This window comes from Muntiacus reevesi, chromosome 17 (assembly GCF_963930625.1).
Source record: "Muntiacus reevesi chromosome 17, mMunRee1.1, whole genome shotgun sequence".
Classification (NCBI taxonomy): domain Eukaryota; kingdom Metazoa; phylum Chordata; class Mammalia; order Artiodactyla; family Cervidae; genus Muntiacus; species Muntiacus reevesi.
The window spans coordinates 27,624,385-27,650,408 of record NC_089265.1 but is presented as its reverse complement, the minus strand read 5'-3'; the positions used below and the strand labels follow the sequence as shown (position 1 = coordinate 27,650,408).

At 38.7% G+C, this 26,024-nt stretch overlaps 1 protein-coding gene across 1 annotated transcript in view; it reads right to left on the bottom strand.

Moving 5' to 3' along the window:
• FREM1 (FRAS1 related extracellular matrix 1) overlaps positions 1 to 25,607 on the bottom strand; it is a 145,735-nt gene extending 120,128 nt beyond the window's left edge. The window contains exons 1-6 of the mRNA XM_065908057.1: positions 25,361 to 25,607; positions 18,011 to 18,105; positions 15,037 to 15,338; positions 13,492 to 13,688; positions 7,646 to 7,969; positions 4,870 to 4,978 (exon numbers count right to left, since the gene is read on the bottom strand). Coding sequence (XP_065764129.1) covers positions 4,870 to 4,978; positions 7,646 to 7,969; positions 13,492 to 13,688; positions 15,037 to 15,338; positions 18,011 to 18,105; positions 25,361 to 25,597 — 1,264 coding nt within the window. The 5' untranslated portion in view covers positions 25,598 to 25,607. The remainder of the gene's footprint in view (positions 1 to 4,869; positions 4,979 to 7,645; positions 7,970 to 13,491; positions 13,689 to 15,036; positions 15,339 to 18,010; positions 18,106 to 25,360) is intronic.
• Between the last annotated feature and the right edge of the window lie 417 nt (positions 25,608 to 26,024).

The following is a 26,024-nucleotide window of genomic DNA, read 5'->3' as shown; positions in this document are numbered from 1 at the left end:
TACAGCGTTAGTCTGCCTCAAGGGCTCTTTGCTAGGGAACCTGAGTTAAGACATAAAGGAATACTGAAAGAAACAAAAAGAGAGAGAGAGGGAAAGGAAAGAGAGAGAAGTGGGGGAGAAGAGAGTAGAAGGAAATAAGGCAGGGAAGGAGGGATGAAGGGAGGGCAATCATATGTAAAGAATCTCTGTGGCTGGTAATAAGGATTTTGAAGTCAAGAGTGCACAGTACAGCTCAGAGCAAGGCATCATGGGACGCAGCAGAGAAGCAAGCAAGAGCACTAGAAATTTCTGTAGCAAGATATTAATGGTGATTATGTTTTGTGGTAGAGTAGTGAATAATTTTATTCAACCATTATTATTTCATTCACTTATTCATTATTATTAACTCTACTTATTTGCTTTCCAAGTTTTCAATGATGTTATATTAAGTTCATAATAAATAAAATTTTATTTTAAAAAGAATTCTGATGTCCAAAGTAGTGAAAACCAGATCCAGACCTCTTAACAAACCTAGGTTTCACAGATCACACTTACACATGCAGACCATTAAGTCTCTATGCTGTATACTAAACTTTGCTGTTATTCAGTTGCTAAGTCATGTCCAGCTCTTTGCAACCCATGAACTATAGCACACCAAGTTTCCTTGTCCTTCATTATCTCCTGGAGTCTGCTCAAACTCATATTTATTGAGTATTGAGTCGGTGACGTCATCCAACCGTCTCATCCTCCCTCACCCCCTTCCCCTCCTGCTCTCAATCTTTCTCCCCATTAGGGTCTTTTCCAGTTCTTCGCATCAGGTGGCCAAAGTATTGGAGTTTCAGCATCGGTCCTTCCAATGAATAGTCAGGGTTGATTTCCTTTAAGATTGATTGGTTTGATCTCCTTGCAGTCTAAGGGACTCTCAAGAGTCTTCTCCAATACCACAATTCGAAAGCATCAAACTTTAAATCACTAATTCCTTCTTTTCTCTCATTATCCCTCAAATAGAGGTAGAGCAGGACAAAAAACCAGATTGTAAATCAAGGATGCCCAACTGACATTGTTCGTCCCTACTGAAACTCACATATATATAAACACACACAATGGTGTGTTACCCATGTGCAAGCACACATATATACACATGTGCACAAAAGATAATCCATATAAGCTGCCACCTGAGGATTTAAATCAGACAGAGATATTTTCTGTGTTAAATGAACCTACCAACACTGTTTATAAGTACATTTTGAATGCCATTGATGGTAATGGTGGGGAAGGAAAAAATCTTCACTTACATTTCACATTTACATCTGATCTAAATATATACACTGCATTGTAAGTCTTCTCAGAAATGAGAAACAGTACAAAGCCTTCTTTTAAAAGAAGTAAAGCAAGAGGAAATTGACATGGCAGAGTAGGAGGATGCAGAATTTACCCCTCCTCTCCCTCCAACCTTATGAACACATCAAAAATACATCTATACATGGAGCAATTCTCACTGGAAAGGGACTGAACACTGACAGAAAGACCCTTATGCAACCAAGGCTAAAAGAAAGTTGTGCAGGAAGGGAATAGTAGCAATCACGTAGGGGCCTGCTCCCCTAGGAGGGGCCACAGGACAGGAGGGGCGTTACAAGGATGAAGATACCCCTGGGGAGTGAGTGGCTTGAACCATACACTGGGTGCACCAGCCCTGGGGTCAAACGGTGGGAAGACCATTGGGTGGTTTGAAAATCAGTAGGACTAACAACAGGGCTGTAAGAGATCTAGACTCTACTCATGAAGCACCCACACATTCTTGTTTACTCCCAATACAAGACAGAGAAAGCAGATCAAAATTGCTCAGGAGAGTGGCTGGCTTCTCACAACTGGCTCAATGAAGGCCCTGGGCCATGCTGAGTGCCCTTCCCAGCCCCACGTGCTCAGAGGCACAGCTCCCCACTAGAATGAGGCTGCTACAGCTGAGGAGCGCCCAGTTGTGGGGGATGGAGCTGGCTTGGGCCCAACCCTCACGGCTATTGCTCCAGTACTTTGGGGCATGGCCCTGCCCCAGTAGGGTGGTGGTGTTGGCAATTGAGCAGAGAAGCCCTGGTTCACTCCTGGCTCTGGCTCTAGCTCCTCCGTCTCCTGCCCCAACACCTACCAAGTCGATAGAGGCCACTATACTCTGAGGAAAGACATGAGTTGTGTTCATGTCAGATCCAGCACTCCCATGAAATCCACGGGGAACATGCTCAGACTGTACAGGGATGCTCCCACACAAGGACATACATTTAAGACCACGATGGGTAACTTTTACCTCGTTTTATAGAGACAGAAAAAGTTAACCAAAGCAAGAAGATGGAGAATTTTATTTCAAATGAAAGAAATTTAAAAAAAAGAAACCTGTAAACCCATCCAGTGAAACAGAGATGAATGAATTACCAGACAAAGAATTTAAAGATTAGTAATAAAAATGCTAACTGAGGGGAAAGAATAGATGAACTGGAGAATTTGAAAAAGTCAAAACGGAAGTATACAATAACTGAAATGAAAAAAACGCTAGGAATGATTAACAGACTAAGTGACACAGAGGACATATAGTGCTCTGGAAGACAGAATAATGGAAAATATCCAGTCAGAACAACAAAAAGAGAAACAAATTTTAAAAACTGAAAACAGTTTAAGGGACCTCTGGAACAACATCAAGCATAATAACATTTACATTACAGAGGTCCTAAGAGGAGAAGAGTGAACAAAAGAGGTCAAAGGATATTTGATGAAATTATGGCCGAAAACTTCCTGAACCTGAAGAAGGAAACAGATTTCTGGATACAGAAAGCATAGAGGGTCCAAAACAAGATGAAACCAAAGAGAACCACAGTAAAACATATCGTAATTAAAATGGCAAAAGTTAAAGACAGAATTCTAAAGGCAGCAGGAGAAAAACAAAGAATCACATACAAGGGAACCCTCCTCCCCCAAGGCTATTAGTGGATTTTTCTGCAGAAACTTTGCAGGTCAAAAGGGAATAGCATGATATATTTAAAGTGCTAAACGGGAAAAACCTACAACCTAGAATATTCTATCCAGCAAGATTATCATTCAGAATTAGAGAGAGAAAGAACTTATAAGCAAAAACTGAAAGAGTATGTCAACATTACACCAATTCTTAAAGAAATGTTAAAGACTCTTTAAGTGGAAAAGAGACAAATGGGCTCCAACAAGAAGATTCTATAGCAAAAGAAAAATCCACTAGTAAAGGTAAATATATAGTAAAGGAAACTTGCACAGTAAAAGACAGCATAAACAAATGAAAAGACAACTTAGTGAATATACAAGCATATAAACAACTCACACAACTCAACAGCAAATAACAATAATTCAATTTAAAAATGGTCAGAAGATTTGAATAGACATTTTCCCAAAGAAGATACATAGATGGCAAACAGGCACATGAAAAGATGCTCAACATTGCTAGCCATCAGAAAAATGCAAATCAAGAAAGAGCAGAGTGAGATATTACTTCACACCTCTCAGAATGACTGTCATCAAAAAAACACAAATAACAAATGCTGGCAAGGATATAGAGAAAAGGGAACCTCATAACTGACCCTAATGCTGGGAAAGATTAAGGACAGGAGAAGAGGGTGACAGAGGATGAGATGGTTGGATGGCAGCATCAAATCAATGGACACAAGTTTGAGCACACTCCAGGAGATAGTGAAGGACAGAGAAGCCTGGCGTATTGCAGTCCATGGGGTCACAAAGAGACAGACACAACTGAGCAACTGAACAACAAAAACAAAATTGGTGTAGCCACTGTGGAAAATGGTAGAGAGGTTTCTCAAAAAAATAGAAATAAAACTGCCATATGACCCAGCAATTACACTGTTGAGTATACCGGAATAAAACAAAAACACTAATTTGAAAAGATACATGCACTCCAATGTTCACAGCAGTATTATTTATCATAGCCACCATATGAAAACAACCCAAGTGTCTGTTAACAGATGGAAGGATAAAGAAGATTTATGGCTGATATATATACGACGGACTATTACTCAGCCATAATAAAGAATGAAATTTTGCCATTTGCAGCAATGTGGACGCACATAGAGCATATCGGGCTTAGTGAAATAAATCAAACACTCTATTTTATCACTTATGTGTGGAGTCTGAAAAATAAAACAAATCAATATGAGAAAACAGAAACAGGCTCACAGATACAGAAAACTAGTGGTTACCAGTGGGAAAAAGGAAGGGGGGAAGTGCAATATAGGGAGAAGGAACTAAGAAGTACAAACAACTAAATATAAAATAAATAAGCCACAAGGATATATTGTACAATACTGAGAATATAGCCAATATTTTATAACTTTAAGTGGAGTATAATATATAAAAATATTGAATCACTATATTGTATACATATAACTAACGTAAGATTGTAAGTCAGTTATATATTAAAAATAAGAAGACAAAGCAGTTTAAACTCTTAATTATGTATTTTCATGTCCATGCAACCCAACTTAAAAATAAGATAGTGGATTATAGTCTGTGTCTTTCTTTGATTCCTTTGAACAAGTTTGAGTTGGAGACCTTTTCTCTCTCAGTCCAACTATGCTCAGTATCACAAACAGTCACTTTTTTGCCTTAATCAGCTGAAAGAGACCTTTTGACTTATTTCTTGTAGAGGGAAGAACTTAGTTTCAGGACACAAGAATCCTCAATTTAAATTTCTCACCCTGACAGTAGGAAAAACAAAACCAAAAAACCAACTAGATACCCATAGCCTGTCTGGTTTCGGTTGCTTTGTGTGTAAAATGGGAATAAAGCTACCTTTTTTCACTGACCAGTGTACTTTCTTGTCTTCCCTTCCCTATTTTGTTTGACTCCTATTTTACACTTCACCTGTGTTCCAGGACACTCGCGGGGCATTTGTATCTGCTGGTCTGATGGAGATATGGACTGTAATAGGTGCACTCTTCTCAAAGAAGAAGTCATAGACCTCCAACTCCACCTGTAAACAAACAGTTGAATATGAACTACATATTGACAATTTATAATATAAAATACCATTAATTCTGGGATATATACCACAGATGGAGGCAAAACTAATTCAGGTTTCTGCTGTTGCCTGACCTTATTTTTGACAATGTAATCTCACTTTTTCTAGCTCTATGTCTTATTCCTTAATTTATCAGTGTTTTTAAATTTTCTTCTCTATGAATGAAGTTCTTAACCTGAAATAAGCAAGTGTGCTAGCAATGTGTCCCTGCATTTGTTCAGGAGACTACATCAGTCCAGCATCAGACCACTTCAGCTTCTCGCAAAGATATAGGATCTAGAGCAGTGGTTCTCGACTGTGATTTCACTCCCCAGGGGACATTTGGGAAATATCTGAAAACATTTTTGGTCTCACAAATAGGTATGCCCATGGAGGTGCTACAGGCATCTAATGGATAGAAGCCAGGGAGGCTACTATTAATAACATCCCACCATGACCAGGTCAGTTCTTACAACAAAGAATTAGCCAATTCAAAATGCCAACAATGTTGCAGAGATCCTGATCTACAGGCAGCTATCCCACTAGATATATTATTAAATATCTATATTTTATTTGCTCCCTTGAATTCCATAGCTAATAAACAGGCTTATACATTTTGAGCTTTATTACATGCTATGTGTGTATTACACCAGGTGCTGACAGAGAAGGATGAGGTATAATACTGTAAAGGAAGGCAGGCTACCTACTTTTGAAGAATGTGTGGTCCATTTGAGAGGATAAAAGAAACAATCAGATAGTACCGTATCAGCAAATACTACATTAAAAAAAGAAAGAGATTCCAGAGTGACAAATAAACACATTGAAAATGAAACTATACTGATATGGGGGATATCATTTTGGCGGTCTAATATAAATATATATTAGGTTGAGCCCTATCACTAAGGAACTTTCCTCTAAGATAAATGTAGTACCTACTAGAGTGAAGTTGGATTTTCATGCCTACAAGAACAGATTACCAGGTGTAACAGCCAAGGGAAGGATCAGCTAGCTTAAAGTGCATTGGGCACTGCTCTGCTCTCAGAAATCCCACCCCAGGTGGTTTCCGGCCAAAGTAACTGAACAGTGCAAAATCTCCACTGAGAAAGTTGAAAGTCACCTTCTAACAAAACAAACCAAAAAAGCACACATTTGGACAGGTTCTGCTTTAGTATTACATTGTACAATGCCAGACATAACACATACAAAGCAGACAGCGTCGCAATGCTTTATTTGTGAACGTGAGATAAAACCGGACATCTAAAGAGAAATTACCTCATGCTATAGAAGAAATGAGAAGTGAAGACAGGAAAGAAAAAACCAGTTGCCACTTACTATTAAGAAGTGAAGAAAATACAAGTAAAGGGCAAAGCACGGCATTTATAGTTTGCCCTTGAGACTAAAGGCTAAAAATGCCTAAACTAGATAGAGGGCAATTTGGTAACCCCAGGGACACATATTTTCCTTAATAGACCTGAACTCAAGTCTGTGTTAGCCTGCTTATTTAAATTTTCCATCATTTTTAAATCAACTTGCTGGTAGGTCTACAAGTTCGTAAAGGGTTATTATGCAAAAGTCTGTAACCAGCTGTTCTCTACTCTCATTGAATACAAAACAAGAGGAAAGAGGCAGAAATAGCAGAAACAATTTAGATTAGATAGAAAGAGGACTTTCCTGATGGAAAGTGATAGTGAAATGAGTCATTTTAATGAGAATTTGGAATCTCCTACCCTAAGTAAGCATTATCACTTAAAATTAAGGAATACAGTAGAAAACCTTGATGGAAAATAATATAAAATAATTTATTAATGAAAGAATTATAAACAAATAGAAGTTAGACCATCTCTAACTTCAATGGTCTATGTAATGCAAGAAGGCTGTTGGAGGCACCAGAGTCTCAACCTGCTGAACCTGGGGCCAAATGTGGCCTCAGAAATGTTTTGCAGCTGGTATTTTATGTTTTAAATTTACAATGTCTTCTATGTTTAAAAGTTGAAACTTTTTAACTGAAGTATAGTTGATTAACAATGTTATCTTAGTTTCAGGTATAGCATGGTGATTCAGTATTTTTGCAGGTGATACTTCATTAAAAATTATTACAAGAAAAGGGCTACAATTCCCTATACTATCCAGTATATCTTTTTTCTTATCTACTTTATACATAGTAGTTTTTATCTATTAATCCCATATCCCTATTTTGTCCCTCCCCTTCACCTATTCCCTTTAGTAACTACAAGTTTGTTTTCTAGGTCTGTAAGTCTGTTTCAGTTTTGCATAAACATTCACTTGTATTATGAAACTCGAAATATTTTTACCAAAAAAAGTAGAGCTTTCCACTTTTCTTGAAAAAGGAAAGCTACAGCAACACTGGGTACATCCATATTCTCACATGCAGCAGTCAGCTGGAGCTGAGTTACGTCTGCTCCCTAAATTGCCAACTCCTTCCCCACTTCCCCCCAATCTCCCTCCAGATGGGTTTGTTCATTTGCATAACCTGCCTGGTTTGCAACCTGATTTGCAGTGACTGATTCTCTTCTGAGGCAATGACCATACAAGGTAATCTGCAGGCTAGAGAGAGGTGGCTTTTTCAATGACTCTCTGATTACCAAAGAGTCTAGCAGCTCTGTCTCTCTTCCCTCTTACCTCATAAAGTCTCCTCTCAGAATGGCTGCTGTTTGGAGGCTGATAGGCAATCTGCATATCTCTCAGATCCTTCCAGGTGAAGGAGGACACTGGTCTGGTGTGATCCCACAGGTGAGTCATATAGCCCTGGAGCGGGGCTTTAGTGATGTTGAACACCAGCAAGGGTTTGGGGGTCTCATCCTCTTCACAGTCCAGAACCGATGTAGTCAATGAGGTCAGGATGAACTGATCCACTTCCAGAATAAACATGGCCATGAATGCAGCTCTTGGAATCTGATTAGGAATACCAGGTCTGATATAGACAGGCAGCCACACGCGCTCTGACTTTGGAAGGAGAAAGAAAAGATAAAGGGGAAAACTATAAATGAAGCTATTGATATAATAGCAGGGTAAATTGCACGATATTTAACACAAAGCCACAGCCCAGTGGGTGCATCCAACAGTGATCTGAATCATTTAGAGAGATTTTAATCACATACTGATGCCCAAATTCCATTTCCAGATATTCTAATTTAACTTTCCTAAGGAGGAGATTAAAAAAAAACAACTTGATATTCTTAAAGTTCTCTGGTGACTCCAATATTTAGCCAGGGTTGAGGTGGAGCACCAATTTTGTCATTAGATGGAACTGTTCTTTTGATTCCATGTCCAGCACATATGGTTTATATGACTTTGGACAAGTTACTTAACTTCTAAATCTTGATTTTCCCCACCTATAACATGGACGTCCTAGAGGTCCTAAGTACTGAGTGAGGATTACAAGAGATAGCCAAAGTAAAGCACAAGAACTTGTCTAGCAGTTCAGTGGCTAAGACACTGCACTCTCAATGCAAAAGGCCAAGGTTCAATCCCTGGCTGAGGAACTAGATCCCACATGCCACAACTAAGAACTTGCATGCCACAACTAAGATCTGGCAGAGCCAAATAAATAAATAATTTTTTTGTAAATCTTAAGAAAAATCAAAGCACTAGCAGTGTCTGGCACACACAACAAACCTCCCCTGCCCACCCTCTTGTAGATTTCAAAGGTGACAATGGCAGGATGAAGGAACCTGTCCTTAAAATAGCTGCTCATGAAACTGAAGGACGTTTGCTCAGTTGTGTATTAGTTAGGACCCTGGGTCTCTAAGTGAGGAGTAAGTCTTCAAAATTGCAAGTAACTCTTCAGGCTAGAAATATACCTTCCCCAAGTAAGAGAGCTATGAGGAAGAGGTTCTCATTGTGGGGATCTCCAGGGAAATCATGAACTTGCATCCTGGGATCTGAGGTCCCAACAAGTGCTATGGGCAGAAAGGATCCTCAGCAGAAGATAACTGGTCTGTGATGACAGCATTTGATGTCCCCCATTATTGGGAGACCAGGCTTAATGATCAGAGCCACACGAGTGCAGTACTGCTGAACACTGGATACTTATATAATGGAACGTTTAAAAGGAAGTTTTTGATGTAGTCTCAAATGAAGGTCCAAGAGAGAGCATTTCAAAGACAATGTAAGACAGGTACTGTAGGCAGAATTTACAAAACGAATTGTCTGGAACCAGTTTCAGACTCTATAACCTTCTCACCCACTCTAAGAATATGAAAGGGTTGAGAGAAGTAAGAGAAAGAGATTTCTTTACCGACCCAAATTGCTCTGTATTGGGCTGAGTCACCGCCTTGATGCCTCACACTGTATGCCCTCTGTGAAGAGGAGGGGAGGGGGGGAATGCTGCATCCCTTGTCCCAGGTGTCAGCTTCTATCACACCAGCCTTAAATGCGTCTTTTACCAGTGGAGCACAGAGGAGATTGAAGCTGGGCTCATCCCTGAGGAGGCTAAGTGGCCGGAGGCAGAAGACACATGGAATCTGTGCTGGGATCAGTCTCTAGGCCTTGTTTGCAGCAGGAAGGAATATGTGAGTGCTCTCAGATTCGGAGCAAGTGGGACAGAGGGCTGGTCTAGGGTCATCTGGGTCCCTGACCTTTAGATGCATCTGTGAGAAGCCAAAAATCTCCTCAGAAAGAAGCTGGAGGTGGAGGTCATATCCTAGAAGCACTGGGAGGAACTGCAATTGACTAGAAACTAAGATGAGAGGCCTTTGCAGAGGGGAATCTCCAGGAGAACAAATGAAACTGCCCCGAGATTAAGAAGAAGCTTGAAACATCCACCCAACTCAGAGAGCACAAAGCCATATTCCATTGATGCCTGGTCAAATAAGACCTCTCTCCGACATTCCTCCAAAATCACCCACTCCTCAGCCTGGAATTTCAGAAACTCGCTAGCAAGGCTCAGAGAAAGAGAGAAAAGTAAGAGAAACAGAAGGTGACAACTCCTCTCCCTCCCACACTGTGGTTTATAAAAACAAAAGAGTGATAACGCTGAGAGTTTAGACTATGTAGTCCTAATGTGCCATTGAAAAGCATTTGAAGATTTATAATTTAAACAAGAGTGAGGAAATCATAGTATAAAAGGATTGGTGCCGAACAATAAGAAATATTAAACTTAGAGGTTAAGCCTGAACAAATATTACTTGAAACACTAACAAAATGGATACAAATGTCAAAAGAGTATACTTGAAATAAAAGTTGAAATAAGTTTCATAAGGTATAAAGATGATATGCTAGAATTAAAGTTGCAGATTATGTTAACCAAGCCTGGTGGTGGGTAATTGCAGTGAGAAAGGATAAATAGGATCAGATCTCATAACATATATGAAGGAAGCAAAAGACTTCACTGTATTTTTTACTTAATATGTTAAAAATAAAGGTTAAAGAATTTTTCCAATTTAGAACTAAATTTTAAAATGGGGTATTAAATAAGACAAAGGCAAATAAAATATAACTTAGAATGCAAGATGATTTTATTAATTAGCAAGAAAGTTTAAAACAAGATGATAGAAAAAAACAGATATCCATTATTATAGAAATATTTTCCATATTCTCTTGTTTAAAACAAATATTCTGAAATTAAATATCCAATTATATCTGCCTTACTGGAGAGGCATTTAAAATTAAATACAAAGGTTAAACGTAAAAGGATGACCCAAAAAAGTCTGTAGATGTGACTGTAAGAATTTCAAAGAGAGATGAATTCAAGGCAAGAAGAATTAAAAAGAACAGTGTGTGCAGTTAATAGTGATAAAATGTACAAGACAATGATTCTGATAAGCATCACTGTATTTAATATTATTCTGGCCAAACTAGTGGGGAATATAGCAGAAAAAAGAGGAATAATTACTGAAAAAGCAAGGAAAAATTATTATCATCAGTGGAAGATGTAATTAGTACAGTCTTTAAAAGCCTATAGAATTGAAAAATTTTTAGAATAATTGAATTCAAGAAAGAAGCCAGACAAAAGAAAATTAGACCGAGAAATAGCTTTCCTGTTTATCATCACTAACCAACAAGAAGAAATAGTGGAGGAAAAGAAGACTAGTCAGAATAATTTCACGAAAACAAACTGCCTAGGATTGGACTTAGTAAATGTGTGTAAGTGACATGAAGAAAATTGCAAACTTAAGAGAAACATATCAAAGATCATTTGCCTCAATGAACTGAGATAACCTTTGCCTGGAAAAGATGACTCAATATGGTAAATGCTCCAATATTCCAATTTTTCTCAAAATAATTTATAATTTTAATACAATTCTGATAAAAAATAATTAGGGGCTTAAAAAAACTAACATAAATATTAATTATTTGTCTAGAACTAAGAATAGATAAGAAAATTTTGAAGAGAACCATGAGGAGAAACTTACCTATAAAATATTAAAGTCCATTTTAGATCTTTTATTTTGGAATAATAAGGTACTGGCACAAGAATAAGTGGGAAAATCTAAAGAATAAGAGAACTAGCCTTTAAACAGACATATAATATCTTTCTATACAACAGAACAATCAAAAAATCAATGACAAACAGGTTTATTATTCACCGAATAGTGTTGAAAATTTTGACTACTTGGAAAAAAACTGTTCTGCTATTTTACAATAAGAAAATTTATTTCAGGCAGATTAAAAAGGTAAACATAAACAAGAAAATATTTTTAAATCTATAAGAAACTATGGGTGAATAATCAGTCTCTTGATGAGGATGGATTATACCAGCATAAAAATGATAAAATAACAAAATTCAAAACTTCAAATATAATATAAATTCAATTCCATAAACTGACACTGGCATGTATGTCTCCACCTCTGTGTGTCTGTGTGTAAGTATATGTATATATACACATACATTTATATACATATAAATATTAGAAATACCCTAGTTCCATTTTCTTATTTTTTCTTTCTGTGCTTTTTTTTTAAAAAATAGCCTCTGCCATTGAGCATATTACTATAATCATAAAAGAATCTGAATATGACATGCCAAACTGACTATGGTATAAGTTAATTCTAAATAATACAGGAAGGTCATTTTAGAGAGGAAACTTCTAATAAAACCAATCTGAAAATATCAACAAAGAAAGCCCTATATCAATATATGAGGAAAAAGAAGAAAAATCAATTAGGAAGAAAAATGGCTCTAAGTTTTTTATGGAGATAATAAAGCATTAAAAGTCAAAGATGTTTCATGTCAAAACAAACAGAAAGCATGTACTAAGTGTTAGGAGACTGAGAATTTAGTCTTGATTCAGCCATGCATGTACGGTCAAGATATGCAGTTTTTGTGGCCCCAGTATAAAATAAGGGGCTTGGGCTAAACCAATTGTTTCCAAAAACATCAGTTTTTTCACTAGCAAAAAATATGTGTAGATCTTACTATGTGTTCAGCTTTGTGCCAAGCTTTGTTAAGCATCACCTCATTAAATCCTCTCAATAAGAAATACTACTATGTCCATTGCAAGATCTTAAAAATGAGGCATAAAGTACAAAATCACACAGTTAGTTAAGTAAACATTTGAATCCAGGCAACCCAGGCCCAAGGGCAGGCTCATTGTTAATGTCAGACTTAAATCTCTTCTTTCAAAGTTCCCCAAGTGATTTACCTGATCAATTTGACCAGACCACCTCGCAATTTTTCCAGTTCTCAATTATAAAATGCTACAACCCTATTTAATCATTTCTTTATCATTCTTTGTTTTCTTAACTCCTGTGATAATAATGTTCAACATTCAACTGGGTCTCTTAGGAGAAAGGGTACCAAGAAGCAAGACTGAAAGATGGAGGTCTTTCACAAATGTCATCTCAGATCATCTTAAATCAGCACAAAATCTGAACTGTTTCAGCAGGTTCATAGTCACTCCAGCTTCCCAAATAGACACATTACAAGAGTACATGAGATAGTAGAGAAGCATGCCAATCTTTCATTTAGATTGACTTCACTTTCTGTCATATTTCAATAAGAAGAGATCAAGAGGAAGAAAGGGAAGGAGAATTTGAAAGAGACTGGCAGATGGAGATGGCCCTGCTATAGCCCTAACAGTGAGATGAGGACCCCCTCTCTCCCAGTTTCCAATGGCCTTGCTGAATGGGTGTGTGGATCCTTTGATTTCCTCCAACAGAGGGTCTAATAAAGGGGTAAATGAAACATCAAAGAGTAAGAGTTAAAAAGCAAAAATGAGAAGTTGAAGAATATTGAAGGGCAAGGGAGAGAAAGGTTAGCATGTAACCAGATTCTGGTCCTTTCTAAGTTGCAATGGTAGAGCTACAAGATTGCCAGAAAAGGGAAATTACACATGGATATTATGTGCAAAATCAATCCTGTTTTAAGCACTCACTGGCAGAATAAGCCTGCAGTTACAGTGAGTCATTAGGCTGGTCCACCCACAAGCATACAGGAACCCTCACCGACACGGGAGCCAGCACAAGTGCCCCCAGGGAGCCAGCTCTTAGCTGGGGACCCAGACACATAAGCCCATAGACTCTACCTTGTATGTGATTTTACTCCTGCTATCTGTGAGGTCCAGTTGGATGGAGATGTAATCAATGTTGGGAGAAGGGGAAGTCAGGTGCTGGTATCGAAGCCCCATCAGCAGGAACTCCTCACAGCTCACTTTGAGACTTCCGACTTTCTTCAGTCCCAGCGTACACCCACCACCTGGACACTTCAGCTCTGTTCCCAATTCTAGAATGTATAGCAGGGAATTAAGAGAGGCACTTGTACCTTAGTGATTATCTTTAAAAACCCATCCTCCCTCCCACGGACACTTATTCCCTCTCACTGACCAAAGAACACTCATGTGTACCCACTAATTGATCACTGAGTGGGTGGTCATTATTCTGAAAACCTGCCATTTCCTTACTGTAAAAACAATCGACCGATTATCTAACAAGGTCCTTACCCACCAAAAGGGCCTGAGAGAAAAAACATAAAATGCATTTTCTGGTGGTGGGCCGTCTCTGACAAATAGGCTCACTATAGGCCTTCTACAATCCTGCTCTTGTCTGTATTTACAGCATCCAGTTCTATAACACCACCACGCAATCTCTGCTAGAATATTCTATTCACTGAAATTCACTCCCCACTTAAACACATCTGAATTCTGCATATTTTCCAGGTCCACTTAGTCTTTTTACTAAAGCTTTCTTCAAATATTCATTGACCACCTGAACCAACCTAATCTCCTCCACTAAAAACTGCAGTCATCTCTCCAGTACATAGCCTTTTGTCTCTGCCAACTGTATTTTTCACTCTTGCACAGTCTATGATATGCACAGGCCACTTATGTTAGTGGCCTTTTGCACACTTCTCAGATGTAAAAACTGGGTATTCTATTCTTACCCAGAAGGCTGCGAAGACAATGAGATGACATATGTGCAAACATGTCTTTAGTTATAACTTGCTGTCCAAATTCCAGGTATGACTACGACCATGATTTTCCCTTATGTTTCTTCATCTTTCCACAGTGCCTAGAGCACTATTATGTGTCTAGGAGGTGCCCAAAATGTGATAACTAAATGAATAACAAGAGGAACATTATCCATCAACTCTTCCTGATTTAAACCATATCTCCTGCCTACCAGCTTTACCCCAAACCTGCTTCAAGTCTAATAACACCTAATAAATTCCCCAGTTACTCTGGCTATCACTGCTATTGCCACTTACTATTAATAATAAGAGCTGACAGTTACTGAGCACTTGCTAGGAGCCAGACACTGTGTTAATTGCTTTGTGTGTGTGTGATCTCATTCACTGTCACCTTTATACAACCCTATGAAACAGCCACTATCCTTGCCGTTTTTTCAGAGACTTAGGTTAAGAAACTGACCTAACATCACACAGGAAATAAATAGCAGAGGCAGTTTTCAAGTCCAAGTTTTTCTGTTTCCAAAGTCTGCACTCTTAGCCACTAGCCTACATTTTCAACCAGCTACAAATTCTATTAAGTAAAACTCTTTGTCACGGTGGAAGATGACCATTTAAGATCTGGCAGATTTAGTAACATCCAGATAAGTATTAAATCATATCATACGAGACTCAGGAAAGAAACTATGTGGCTGATCTCCACGAGGTTCTTCCAGCTGGGGCTCCACCAGAACCAGCTGGCCATGGGCTGGCAGCTGAGTTCCCACAGGATCCAGTCTGACTGTGCATTCCAGGCTGGCCATCCTCTCGTAATCAAATCTGAGCAGGTTCTTATCAATGACTCGGGACAGGCCATAGAACTCAGACACCTCCAGTGCATTATCACTCATGCGGATGATGTTACAGTCTGGTTCCAGGAGGTAGACCCGCAGGATAAAGGTTTCTGTGAAGGTGTCTGTCTCAGTAAACCTGAGGGCAGAACAGAGCAAAGGCAACATTATTGGTGCTCAGGTTCTTCTGATACTTGTGCACTAAGTTGACTTGAAGCTTAAAGATTGTCTTTCACACAATCTGTGAATCAGGTAGAGCTTGGATTTTACTTTATACTCTACACCCCACCTCCCCGTCCTTTTCCCTTCTCCTTAAATTGGTGTCAACTCCTTTTTATGATACTTCCCTTTCCAATGACCCTCCTTTTAACACCTTCTCTCAAATCTATCATCAATACGGGTATTTAATGACTGCTCTGAGCTCAGAGTCTCATCTTGAGCATGTGTGCAATTTAAGAGTATCCTGCATATCTAGTTTATGCACTGACTTTTAATTCAGGAGTGAAGGGGTGAGGGGTTTCTGAAGCATCATGACCTTTTCGCTTTTCACAAATGCCACTACAAGAGGAGTTATTTGCAGTCTAGCTGGGGAAGCTCAGCTCAGTGGGTGGCATGTAAAGGGTGATCAGTGACTGTAACCTCCAATCCCTTCATTCCCTTAAGAGCTACATTCTCTGGATATTTGCAGAACTTAACAGGGATGGATTTGTCATCCTTTTTTTAATTAAATTTATTTATTTTTAATTGAAGGATAATTGCTTTACAGTACTATGTTAGTTTCTGCCAAACATCCGCACGAATCAGCCATAGGTATACCTAGATCCCTTCCCTCTTGAACATCCCTCCCACCTTCATCCCCATCTCACCCCTCTAGGTTGTTACAGAGTCCTGCTTGAAGTTGCCTGAATCATACAGTAAACTGATGGGCTGTCATTCTTTTTTGAAGGGAGAAAATTAAAGTGATGGTCATGCATCAGACTCTCCATTGATGTGCTTTCATAATGGCCCAGGCACATGCTAGACTCCTTACAAAGAGTTTATCATTCAGTCTTCACAGGAATCAATGGCAGTGTTGTTGACTCCATTTTACAGATGAGGAAACTGAGACTTAGAAAGGTCAAGTAGCTTACCAAAAGGGCTACAGATGAAATAAGAGTGTAAAAAACATGCTGTCTGCTTTTCTGCCTCCACCTCCTCTGAATGTTCGACTTTAAATCCTCAAGACCAAGAAGATTGACAGATCCTCTAACCCTGCACTTCAAGTGTGTTGCTCCACCCGCCTCATCCTTTAGAAACTCAAAGAAATGGGAACAGCCAGAATTCATCAGCAAGCTCTCTGAAGCTAATTAGTTTGTTACCTTTAAAGTCTTAGGAAGATCAAACAGCCCTGTATGCTGATTTCCTAGTTCCCAAGGAATCCTTGGGTGCCATCTCATTTTCAGAGCAGGGCATTTGCTTCATGCCTCTCTTCTGGATTGTCATTCTGCATCACAATTATCTAGCCATCTTTTGCATCAGGCCATGAAAACCAGCCCATTTATCCTCATGCTTTTGTTTCCTACGCCTACCTAGCACGAGCCTGACCTATAATAGGTGATCAGGATAATTCACTGTCTGCTACAAAACCCTAGACTAGTATTCCTCTGGTATTTAAGGGAAATTCATGCTGTTGTATTTTAGTCAAATATCTTAAAAGTGACAAAAACCAAGTAAAAAACTATATAAGGCCTACTCTACCTACTCTGAATTTTCAGTTGCTTCTATGAAGTGAGCAATAACATAACCATGAGCTTAATTTTTAAATTAACTTTTTATTTAGAGATAATTCACATAATCCTAAAATATACCTTTTTAAAGTTTACAACTCAGTGTTTCTAGTATTTTCAGAAGGCTATGCAACCATCCTGCTTTCTAATTCCAGAACACTTTTATCACCTCCCCCCATAAAAATCTACACCCATGAGCAATCACTCCCCCTTCACCCCACCCCCAAAAGTTGGCAACTGCAATCTACTTTCTGCCTTTCTGAATTTGCCTTTTCTGGACATATCATATAAGTAAAATTAAACAATGTGTAACCTTTTATGTCTGACTTCTTTCAAGGCTCAGCTGTGTTATAGCATGTAACAGTACTTCACCCCTTTTGTGGCTGAATAATATTCCATTGTATAAATATACCACATCTTGTTTACTCATTCATCAGACTGATTATTTCAACTTTTTGACATGTACAAAAAATGCTGCAGTGAACATTTGCATAAATTTTTGTATGAAGATACGTTTTAATTTCTCTTGTACATATATGTATCTAGGAGTAGAACTGCTGGGTCATATGGTCACTTTGTCTAACTGCATAATTGATCATTGTAAACCTTTTTAAAACATGTTTAAAAATAGAAGATATTGCCCTTCTTAAAACCAAGCAGTTGATAATCAAAATGAAGAATTTTATTCACTTTTGGAATATATTTTCTTCCTAATTCTCATTAAAAATTTGTAGTTTGTAACCTCCGTTTTTAATCATAAATGGAGAATTGAATGACCAGAGATACCTGTACAAGAACTATAAAGGGAAACAGGAGAAAGCTAATAATTTGCCATAGAAAAGCCCCAAGGAAGAGGATATAAAAAAAAGTAACTGAAAGGTTGCTACAATTCTTGCCTCATCCATTCAGGTCTCCAGTTCCTAATACTACTTACTTACTTGTTTGAAATCTAATAACTCCCACCATAGCAATACTTAACCAAAGAAACAGAATCACACAGAATGGTTATCTGACAAAGAATGAAGAATGCTCCTGTGCCATTTACCTGTAAAGTCTAAGCTTCACTGTGTCTTCATCAAGAATTGGGCAACCGTTATGAGTATATTTTACTTCATTGGGAAGGAAATGGCAGTCAAAGACCTAGTTCATGAGAAGAAAGGGATACATATGTGAAAATCATTGGTACACTTTTTAGTTTTTCCAGCAGTAAAGTATGGCCTGGAGAAATTATGTTCTCTTAGCATTATGTATGTGTATGTATGTTTAGTTGTGTAGGATCTTAATTCCTTGAACAGGGATAGAACCTCTACCCCTAGCAGTGGAAGCAGAGTCCTAACCACTAGACCACCCGAGAATTCCCTGTGTGTGTGTGTTTTAACCACCAGCACCTCTACCCAGCCCCATGTCCATGCTGCTGCTGCTGTTAAGTCGCTTCAGTCGTGTCCGACCCTGTGCAACCCCACAGACGGCAGCCCACCAGTCTCCCCCACCTTGCCTGGGGTTCTCCAGGCAAGAACGCTGGAGTGGGTTGCCATTTCCTTCTCCAACGCATGAAAGTGAAAAGCGAAAGTGAAATCACTCAGTCGAGCCCGACTCTTAGTGACCCCATGGCCTGCAGCCTACCAGGCTCCTCCGTTCATGGGATTTTCCAGGCAAGAGTACTGGAGTGGGTTGCCATTGCCTTCTCTGCCATGTCCATGACCATCCTGCTTATATAGCTGTTGCCTGTTTTGAGACTATCTAACTTATGAAAGTCCAAGCAGATGAAGCAGATAAATTAAGCAGTGATGATCTCTAAATAATTATCTTTTTATAGTATATTTAAAAAATGGTCCCATTTTTCAAAACATTATTTGCCAACACCTTTCAGGGGTTTACAGCAATTAAGGAGGCATACCTGTATGTACACAGGAAAAGATATGTCTTACCCCCACATACCAACATGCTATATTAGCTCTGTGTGTATTTTTTCTTCTCCTTTTATTGCTTTCCTTTCCAAATAATGTTTTTATATTTAAAGATGAAGCTGCTTACTATGGACACTATTGTGTTTGATCAAAGGCAAACAAGACCAACAGTAGTTTCTCATTTATTTGCAAAAGACTGTGTTTAATAGTTATGTAATAACAGAAATGACTTATGAGACAAACAGCAACATCAAGGCAATTTTCTCTCTTCAAGCAGAATTATAATTAACTGTACCACCTAACTCAGAACTATTAAGGATATTTCTAATTGTTATATTCTGGGGTCATATTTTTTAAAAGAATTTTCTCTTCCAGTCACACCATTCTGTACAATCTGACCTGGTAGAGTACTAAGAAATACTCTCGAGGTATTTACATGTCATCACTGCTAAATTCATGCTTCTTAGCATGTATCTAAGTACAGCCTCACACATTTACAGAAAACATAATTCTTTCTGACTCTACTCTAGTCAGAAGGTCTTCTTTATCTCCTTCCTTACTGTCAGAAAGAGGGAGCAAAGACGTCTGTAGAAGAAGAGATCATTTATTTGTATTCCTGTTCTACACACATCTTCGCTTCCTCTTTTTAATTGACAACAAGGAAGGAGATAAAGGAAAGACCTTCCCCATATCATTGACAAATAGTCATGGTAATAAAGAGACAATCTGCTTTGTTAAAAGAAACATCTGTTTTATGTTTCGTAATATGTTTTCCTTTTATAAAAGGCGACAACCATAATTGTCCATAAATTTACTAAGCAAAACAAAGGAGAGCTAAATCCTTTTCTAATTACTGTCTAGCTTTGTTTTTTTCCACTCCAACTGCTTTTCAATTACAATTTATAATTAAATTGTCACACATTCCTAACTCATTACTCACTTTAATGACAGTAAACTGGTTCAAACGAGAGATATTTTCTTACCGCTATATTTCCTATTCAAAAGAGCAAGCTCAGCTCTAAACCGTGGTGCTTTTCCACCCAGGAAATTTCTTGCTTTGGGACAGGTGTGAGCAATGCTGTGTGGGGGTAAGTCTTGTCCTAAAACATGAGGAAAACATATCGCCATCTACCTTCTCTAATTGACTATGTCAAGAGGGTTCTCTAGACAGAAGGTACTGGTGTGCACCAAGCGCATCCATTTCCAAATATCCAATAGGAAAATGAACCTGTTGGTCCTAAGACAAACTTCAGTAATGAAATGAAAACACTAATTGAACAGATGTTAAACAAAACATTTTCTGTGCAAATCACATGAAACTGTTCATTACACAGCAGGGTGTTGTTAATACAGTCATCTCACTAGGAATGGGCTCACATAAGCTTGCTTTCACCTTCCTAGTAAACTCTATTGAAGAGTAATGCTTACACTGTGTGTTTGTGTGTGCGTGCACTTGTATTCATGCATGCACATGGTTATGCTTAATTCCAAAAACTCCATAAGACATAAATCCCTAGGGAGAACTGCATCTGCCTGTATTAAAAACAGGCACATATTCCTCAAAAAAGCACTTTTCACTTAGGAATCTTGGTTTTGTTGAAATTATCACAGTAAGAAAATAGGAAGATCACCTGGTGATCTGTAAAACAAAGTTTTTCCAGATATACAGATTTCTTGGTAGTACAAAGCTCTAATATTTGTCCAGAAGGTAATGAAATTCCACATTTTAAGAAAATAAATATATTTACTTCATGTGTGCATGTTCAATCGTGTCTGAGTCTTTGTGACTCCATGGACTGTAGCGCACTAGGCTCCTCTGTCCATGGAATTTTCCAAGTTAAGCATACTGGAGTGGGTTGCCATTTCCTACTCCAGGGAATCTTGCTGATCCAAGGATCGAACATACATCTCTTGAGTCTTGAATCCTACATAGGCAGGTGGATTCTTAGATGAGAAAAATTCGTTTGAGATGTCAGAGTTACCTCTGGGTATGCATACACTAAAGCATGATCCTTTAATGAGCCACAGTACACTAGGGGACCCTCTGTGGATGTTTGGAGCCATGTTCCTTTGACTTGCAATGCTGACTTTCCTAAACCAGACAGGTACATTGTTTTTGTTCCACATCGTCTTTCTAGTAATGGATTTTTGCCCTAAGATCAGAGAAAGTTTGAAAAGGAGGTGACTTAGAGATCTCCTACAATCCTTGATTCTTATGACCAAATAAGTGTTCTGCTTACATCTGGTCACATGGGTCCCTTTATGCTCTCCAGGGCCTCAGAACTGGCCAAGTGATGAGGACCATTAAAGTATCACTAAAAATGATGACATTTTCATTATTCTCATAGAAAGTGCTATATGTGTTTAGAAGTCATAGGCTATTTGTAATGGAGAGAGGGACAGGATATCCCCAGAGGTTTAAGTCGCAGTATTTTTCCAAGGAGGGAGAATCTGGAGAATAATAGGGTATTGTTTTTGCATGCTTGAGGCCAGAGTTTAATATCTCTGCACTACAGGGGGAATTTTCCCTCTCTTCTTTCCTCACAAAATAGTCAACTTTACTTCTAAATAAATGTTGAACTTTTTATTTGATATATTGATTAGAAGCATTATCAAATTCAGTCTTTATAAGGCATCCACTTTTTTCCATACAGCCCTGAGTCCCCGCTCTATCAAGGACCCCAGTCATGTAGGATTAGGGTTCTACTTTGCTGCTCCCCAAAACCCCAAGGTTTTACTTTTGACCTCAGTGCCTGTAGTGAGGGCTCCACTGATGCTTCTATCACATTTAGTGCAAAAGGGCTTGAGGCGTGAGCCATCCCAGGCCTCTACCTTTCCCCTAACTTACAGGCGTCAATCAAACACACCTTCCAGCAGAAGTTACATGTTGGAAGAAAGTGGGGTAATATTGCAATTACTACACACTTGGGAAAACAAGTGTGACCTGGGGCCATTAGCACAAACTAACACTGTTTAGATGCCCATCCGAAGATCACTGATTGATAAAAGAAAAAGCTCATGGAAAACTGGAAGGAGACATTTAGTTACAATATCATAAGCAATACTCCCAACACGAGAGCCCTTCATAGAATTCTGATGTGTTTCATAATCAGATATAACCATAGGGAGGTAAGTGGAATATCTAGAGGTGTCAATTTGAGCTATCAGTCTCTTTTTATAAGATTTTTTGGGGGGAATGTGGACCATTTTTAAAGTCTTTATTGAATTTGTTGCAATATTGCTTCTGCTTTTTATGTTTTAGTTTTTTGGGCATGAGGCATGTGGGATGTGGGATCTTAGCTCACTGACTGGAAATCAAACTCATATTTCTTTTTTTTTGTTATTTTAATTGGGGGCTGATTACTTTACAATATTGTAGTGGTTTTTTGCCATACATTGACATGAATCAGCCATGGATGTACATGTGTTCCCCATCCTGAACCCCCCTCCCACCTCCCTCCCTATCCCATCCCTCAGGGTCATCCCAGTGCACCAGCCCTGAGCACCCTGTCTCATGCATCAAACCTGGACTGGTAATCTATTTCATATATGATAATATACATGTTTCAATGCTATTCTCACAAATCATCCCACCCTTGCCTTCTCCCACAGAGTTCAAAAGACTGTTCTTTACATCTGTGTCTCTTTTGCTGTCTCACATATAGGGTTATTGTTACCATCTTTCTAAATTCCATATATATGCATTAGTATACTGTATTGGTATTTTTCTTTCTGGCTTACTTCACTCTGTATAATAGGCTCCAGTTTCATCCATCTCATTAGAACTGATTCAAATGCATTCTTTTTAATGGCTGAGTAATATTCCATGGTGTATATGTACCACAGCTTCCTTATCCATTCATCTGCTGATGGGCATCTAGGTTGCTTTCATGTCCTGGCTATTATAAACAGTGCTGTGAAGAACATTGGGGTGCACGTGTCTCTTTCAGATCTGGTTTCCTCAGTGTGTATGCCCAGCAGTGGGATTGCTGGGTTGTATGGCAGTTCTATTTCCAGTTTTTAAGGAATCTCCACACTGTTCTCAATAGTGGCTGTACTAGTTTGCATTCCCATCAGCAGTGTAAGAGGGTTCCCTTTTCTCCACACCCTCTCCAGCATTGGTTGCTTGTAGACTTCTGGATGGCAGCCATTTTGACCAGCATGAGATGGTACCTCATGTGGTTTTGATTTGCATTTCTCTGATAATGAGTGATATTGAGCATCTTTTTGTGTGTTTGTTAGCCATCTGTATGTCTTCTTTGGAGAAATGTCTGTTTAGCTCTTTGGCCATTTTTTGATTGGGTCATTTATTTTTCTGGAATTGAGTTGCAGGAGTTGCCCATATATATTTGAGATTAATTCTTTGTTGCTTTGTTTGTTATTATTTTCTCCCACTCTGAAGACTGTCTTTTCATCTTGCTTATAGTTTCCTTCATTGTGCAAAAGCTTTTAAATTTAATTAGGTCCCATTTGTTTTTTGCTTTTATTTCCATTACTCTGGGAGGTGGGTCAAAGAGAATCCTACTGTGATTTATGTCAGAGAGTGTTTTGCCTATGTTTTCCTCTAGGAGTTTTATAGTTTCTGGTCTTACATTTAGATCTTTAATCCATTTTGAGTTTATTTTTGTGTATGGTGTTAGAAAGTGTTCTAGTTTTAGAAAGTGGTTGACCAGTTTTCCCAGCACCACTTCTTAAAGAGATTGTCTTTTCTCCACTGTATATTCTTGCCTCCCTTTGTCAAAGATAAGGTATCCATAGGTGTGTGGATTTATCTCTGGGCTTTCTATTTTGTTCAATTGATCTATATTTCTGTCTTTGTGCCAGTATCATACTGTCTTGATGACTGTAGCTTTGTGGTATAGTTTAAAGTCAGGCAGGTTGATTCCTCCAGTTCCATTCTTCTTTCTCAAGATTGCTTTGGCTATTTGAGGTTTTTTGTATTTCCATACAAGTTGTGAAATTATTTGTTCTAGTTCTCTGAAAACTACTGTTGGTAGCTTGACAGGGATTGCAGTGAATCTATAGATTGCTTTGGGTAGTATACTCATTCTCACTATATTGATTCTTCTGACCATGAACATGATATATTTCTTCATCTATTTGTGTCATCTTTGATTTCTTTCATCAGTCAAACCCACACTCTGCACTGGAAGCAAAGTCGTAACCACTGAGCTGCCAAGGAAGTTCCCTATCTCTGTCTCTTTAGTTCTTTACAACATCTACTATCACTTTTGAATAAGCTGATGGATTTTTTTATTTTCAGCTAAATAGACAGAAAGAGCATTGATGCTCACAGTTCAGCAAATAGAAATGATGTATTTTGCCAGAAGAAGTAGTCACATCCAGTGTTGAATATTATCAAAACTGTTTGCATTGAGAGGAAAGTTAAACCACAGTAAGAAGAAGTAATAATACCAGAAGTAATATTCTACTGTGTATAGAGAAAAACTTTTACTTTAAACAAATATTTGATAATTCAGGCTTTCCTAAACCCAGTGAATTAGAGGATAACTCTTTACCCTACAAAAGGATCGAGCACAGAATACCCTTAAATGACAAGGTCTCCAAGGCCATGATTAAAAGGAAAAAAATGTATGTGAACATTTTTGAAGAACAGTGACTATTTAAAGTATCTTCATATCTCTTTTCCAGATCTCTTCCATTACTCAAGGAACTGTTTGAGTGATGGTAATAGATGAAAATATCTTCACATTTTATTTTTGCTATTCTGCAGCACAAGGGTGTCCTAAAGTTGTCCTGGAACCCTGACATCTTATCCAAAGGCACCTTGACTGGCCAGGGTGAGATAATCTGGGGCAGCAATAGCCCCATAAAGACTGACCATATCACACTACACAGGAGACTGCCCACTCCAACCCTTGGAAGACTGGCCCTGTTTTCATTTTGTCTCTCTCTGTCCCCATTTTCCTCTCTCTGTTTCCCCGCTACATTTCTCAGAGAGCGCTGATGTACCTAAAATGAGTGGTATTTGATTCCCTGATCTTACTAAGCTTTACATACATTCTCTTCAATAAAGAGGATAAATTGGAAAGACTTGTCAATTTATGTATTTTTCATTTAAAAATCCATCCATCCATTAGTTTGAACCAGCCTTCCACCATAGGTATTAACATAAACAGGAGTAACTCCTGTTGGTTTTGTAATTCACAGTCAGCCAAGAACATTCAAAAATAGTTTTGACCAATATCAAATCATTACCTAGTACACCTGAAACTAATGTTGTATGTCAATTATACCTCAAAAAAATTTTAACAGGTTTCACCTTGCATAGAAAAAACAACACAGTATTATGCCCACCAATTGCAGCTCCACCATTTCAAATATGAACTTAACATCATTCACCTCTGGTAGCTTGAAGGAAGACCTTTTATCTTTCTCTCTCTCTCCTCTCCCCCCTCCCTCCCTAACATTCTCACACACTCAGATTCATACACACTACTAAATAGCAAATCTCAGATATGACCTACCTGTGGAGTGAGTTTCCCAACCCTCTGGGTTATTGGCTCATTCATCACAACTTCCACTTTGCAGGCATCTTTCTCTTTGGGGATGGTGAACTTCAGGTCATCTTGAGACAGGAAGGCAGAACTGCCCTTCATCACCCTGACCCCTTGGTTAACACGGACAAAGGTGGGGCTGGCCCAGTCTGGGAGCAGCAGCAGCAGGAGCAGGGCACCAAGCCCAGCCCAGCTCAGAGAGCTCATGCCGACAGGGGCCAAGTCGTTTCCGTTCACCAGGGAAATCCCTTCAACAAAGGAGGGCTTCTTGGCTTCCTCCAGGAGTGTCAGCTCATAGTCCAAGGGGCAGGGAGAGGGGTCCTGACAACGTGCCCCAAGATCTTAACATGTCCCTTTCATTTCAAACTCAGACAAGGAGGTCTTTCAGGCAGTCCCAGAGCTTTTAATAAAACTCGCTGATCACTCCTGACAACGCCAGCAAGATTAATGTATACCTCCCAAGTGCTTTTTTAATCCTGCAAATGGGACAAGGGGTTGGAGGAAAGTGAGAGAGAAACCAAAAGTTTATGTGACTCATTCAAAAGACCCCCACCGTCAAAGGAATCTTTCAACCAGCCTATAATTTCAACTAAATTAAAAACAAATAAACTAACTTGACCTCCAGGCCCATGTG